Source organism: Urtica dioica, chromosome 2 (assembly GCF_054948205.1).
Source record: "Urtica dioica subsp. dioica isolate 48M chromosome 2, U.dioica_male_clone48M_v1_H2, whole genome shotgun sequence".
Taxonomy (NCBI): domain Eukaryota; kingdom Viridiplantae; phylum Streptophyta; class Magnoliopsida; order Rosales; family Urticaceae; genus Urtica; species Urtica dioica.
Genome location: NC_142757.1, coordinates 26,590,912 through 26,594,838, shown reverse-complemented (window position 1 = coordinate 26,594,838; position 3,927 = coordinate 26,590,912). Strand labels below are relative to the sequence as shown.

The following is a 3,927-nucleotide window of genomic DNA, read 5'->3' as shown; positions in this document are numbered from 1 at the left end:
AATTACATAAAAAAAAAGAGAACATCGTTTTCAAACCCTCATGCCTCTCGTACCTCGTTGTCCAATACACATTTCTTTTGTCAATTGAAAAGAAAATGAAAAACAAAAACATCTGTAACACACAAAATAATAAAATAAAAAGCATCTGAACAAAACATGAGAGTGAGAACAAAACTCTTCTCTTTGTTTAGTCTTGACTCAGTAGACTAGTGAGGCAGAGTAATATCAGTCAAGTCTTCTCTGAATGGAATGGCTCCAACTCCAGTGTGGCCATTTTCCATCTGCGAGTGATTGGCCGGCTCGTACTTCTCCGGCTCGACGAAAGTTACCACCGTGTCCTTCGGAAACACGAGGATTCCGATGAACACAGTCAACCCTTTGGGCAACGAGCTGTGGATGATCCAACCCACAAACCCCGTGCTCAGATAGTACACGTTGATGCCGATGATCCCGTACCCCAGAATCCATGACACCACTATGATCTGAAAAAAAAACACGTATCATTTATATTATTAATCAACCTATATATATAACAATGTATGTTTTTTGGTTTTTGTTTATGATTAATTTGGCTAAAAATACTCACAAACATGGAGTTCTTGTGGGGCCCCATTTTGGTGGCGCTGCTGCTGAACTTGAGGAGCGGGATCAGAGCAAATGGGAGTTCGAACGAAAGTATCATCTGCATTGTACAAACTCAAGCACATTAGATATTTGGTTGAAGAAAGTGATGATTGATATAAATACAGTGGTACGAAGAACGAACAGAGGCGATGATGATGAGTCTTCCGGCACCGTTGGAGCCTCCGATAATGGAAACGATGAGGCTCGGAGTTATGGCGATGGACCTCGTCAGCAGATTTCTAGTCCATGTCTTCATTTTCAGGTCCAAGAAACCCTTTCAAAGAACAAATCATCACCAAACGAGCCATAAAACACTCCAGAATCATCAAACTAATCTCATAAATTAAAATCCCTAAATCATAATTCCTCAACCCTAATTTTTTTCCAATTTTCGGCCAAAAATTCAAACAAACCTCAAAATTCCCAGCTTTAAAAACCTAATTTAAAAATTCATAACTCACTCAAATCTCAACGGATTTACACGTTCTTGGTCATTTTAGAAAGCCCATAACGTCTACTTTCCATGAAAAATATCAACAAATCCAAATTAAATCGGTACTGATCTGACCACGTCAATTTAGAGAGACTGTTCACAGCGAACTTAAAATCGATTCAAACTCACGTATCCGAGCACAAGCAATACAATCCGAGCACCAAAACGAGCTCAAACTCACTTAAATTCCACAACCCAAGCTCAGAAATCAAAATCCCCAAATCCAAACTAAGAACCCTAATTTTTTCAAAAATCCATTTCGGGTAAGAATTTTTCTTACCTTGATTTGAGCCTCGAGTCGTTCTCCTCGAGTCGTTCCTCGAGTTGAGCCTCGAGTCATTCTCCTCGAGTCGAGCCTCGAGTCGTTCCTCGAGTCGAGCCTCGAGTCGAGCCTCGAGTCGTTCCTCGAGTCGGGCCTGGAGTCGCTCCTCGAGTCGAGCCTCGAGTCGTCCTCCTCGAGCCGAGCCTCGAGTTGTCCGCCTCGAGTCCAGCCTCGAGTCGTCCTCCTCAAGTCGAGCCTCGAGTTGCTCCTCAAATCGAGTCACTCTCGTCAAGTGGAAACCTTCATATTTCACGTGGCAAGAATGGTATTCGAAGACCCCTAAAGACCCACAAGAGTCCGGCAAGACGAGCCATTCGCCGCGCACGCAGCACGCTGCGCCGGCCAGCCATGCAGCAAGTCGCGCGCCGCCAGGAAGGCAGCGCGCCGTGCCAAGATGCGCCCGCGCCGCGCGCTCCATGTGCCGCGCATCCTACGCCACGTCCAGTGGCCTGCGCGCCACGCCTGGTGACCTGCGCGCCGCGCCCCCTCCGCCACGCGCCGTGCGCCGAGCGTTTTGCGCCGCGTTTTGTGCGCCGCGCGCGCCATGCGCCTCTAGTTGGCGGCGCGCGCCCCTAGTCCCACATGGAAGAAAAAGAAGCCTTCCAAGGCCCTCAAACACCTATAAATACCCCCTCTCATTGAGGGGAAAGCCATCCCATTTTATTCTCAAGGAACTTGAGACTTCTCTCTGCTTCTCTAGATGCCATCCTTGGCCTGAAGCGGATTCTCCCCGATTTCTCGTTCTCAGAGGTTCCGAAGCACTCACGGGGACTTCCCGGTCGTCGCTCCCTCTGACCGAACGCCCCCCGGTGCTCAAGCACGCCCCTAGGGTTCTTGACTAGAGTCCCCCTGCGCGTCTAACACGTCAGACGCGCACACGATCTCCGAAGTTCCGAGACGCCGCTGAGGACTCATTTCCTTCTTTCTTTTGCTATAAATTTGCTCATGAATATGTGATATTCTATAGAAGAGAAAACTACGTTTATGAAGGTAATCCCTCCCCTATAAATAGAGTCCTCATTCTCGTTGTTTATGCATTCCAAAGTTTTAGAGATTGAGAGCTTCTCTCTCTATAACCTCTTGGCTGCCCCTCTCCCTATCTCTCTCTCTAGTTCGTTTCGTTTTTGTTTTGGCACCTAGGTCCACATTTGACATAGTGTTTTAGCTCTTCGACTCTTAGACTTTTTCTTGGGTCTTCGTGTTTAAAAGTGCCCACACACTAATTCCTTCATCCGAACTTTAATTATTTCCAGTTTTCTTCTAGCTCGAGAAATACCCGCAGTAAAAAGAACGTCAGAGCCACCAGTTAAAAGGTCAAAAGAACGTCAGAGCCACCAGTTATGACAAGTTAACTCCGAGGTGCACGGCTGTTACGAAAGTCCAGTTTTTTAAAAAAATTTGAATTTTGGATTTTCGACCGAACTCCATGAGTTATAGAATTCTAATGAGAAAATTTCCTTATGCAAAATTGTTTTTTATAAGATAATAAACATAATGTAAAATATTAAAATGTTTTTATTTTTGAAAATTTAATTGAAATTAATTTTTTACAAAACTAGTTTGAATTTTGAAAAACCGTTTTCACTTTCAAACTTGAAAATATTTTGTCATCCAAATTAAATAAGTTTTCAAAATGATTTCAAAACTATATCTATATCACATATGTTCAAAATCTATATGCTCTTGAAAATTTGAGTGGGAGGTCTCCCCGTAGACGAGCCGAAAAATAAAAGTTGTGTAATCTCAAACTTTCAAGTGTTCGAGTGAGTTGAAGTTCACATTTCCCTCATGCACTTTCCCGAATAGAAAATATGAAAATTTCCGAGTATGTACCTTGTGCCTTTAGGCACTAACACTGCTCTTCCTTGAACAAGAAGATCAAGGATTCCTTTCGATAAGTCCACACTATCGCCCTATAACTAGGAAATTTGTTTCCGAACTTATAAGAGATGATGTGCCAACTCTAAAAACTAAGTGGGAGGGTTAAACTTGTTGTTTGTAACCCACGATCCCCAACTCTAATGAAAGAAGCAATTAAACGTTTGACTAAGAGTCACTCTTGTGGCCATCTCTTCAATAGAGCACTCTATGGAGGTTTTGCTTCGATCATTGCTCAATGAGATATGTCCGAGAGTGAGACAATGAAGAGAACCCCTCCTCTTGGGGGATTGTTTTTTCAAAGTTCACCTTTTAAACTAAGTGGTTGGTTGTACACTTAGACTCAATCCCTATTAATCCTCTCTTGAGGCTCTGCGAAAGGATGTTAGTGATCAAACCAATTTAAAAGGTGGCTAGTCAAAATTGGTGTATTGACATCTTGGCTAAGCATTAATGATGTGTCATTTACTTATAAAAGGAGATTTTTTGCGTCCTTCTCTTGAGGGAGTAGATTGTCATTTTGTTTATAACACCTTTGGATTTTATCAAATCTTAAACAAACTTAAATCCTAAACTAAAAGACTAATCATAAACTTGTTTCAACTCTTCA

At 43.0% G+C, this 3,927-nt stretch overlaps 1 protein-coding gene across 1 annotated transcript; it reads right to left on the bottom strand.

The window, feature by feature from the left end:
- Positions 1 to 206: 206 nt before the first annotated feature.
- On the bottom strand, positions 207 to 887 carry LOC149404241 (metal transporter Nramp6.1-like). The gene is made up of 4 exons (XM_089607463.1): positions 767 to 887; positions 587 to 682; positions 452 to 482; positions 207 to 403 (listed from the first exon to the last, which is right to left on the bottom strand). The coding sequence occupies exons 1-4, from the start codon at positions 878 to 880 to the stop codon at positions 207 to 209; spliced, it is 438 nt and encodes a 145-aa protein (XP_089463589.1). The 5' UTR covers positions 881 to 887.
- Positions 888 to 3,927: the final 3,040 nt, after the last annotated feature.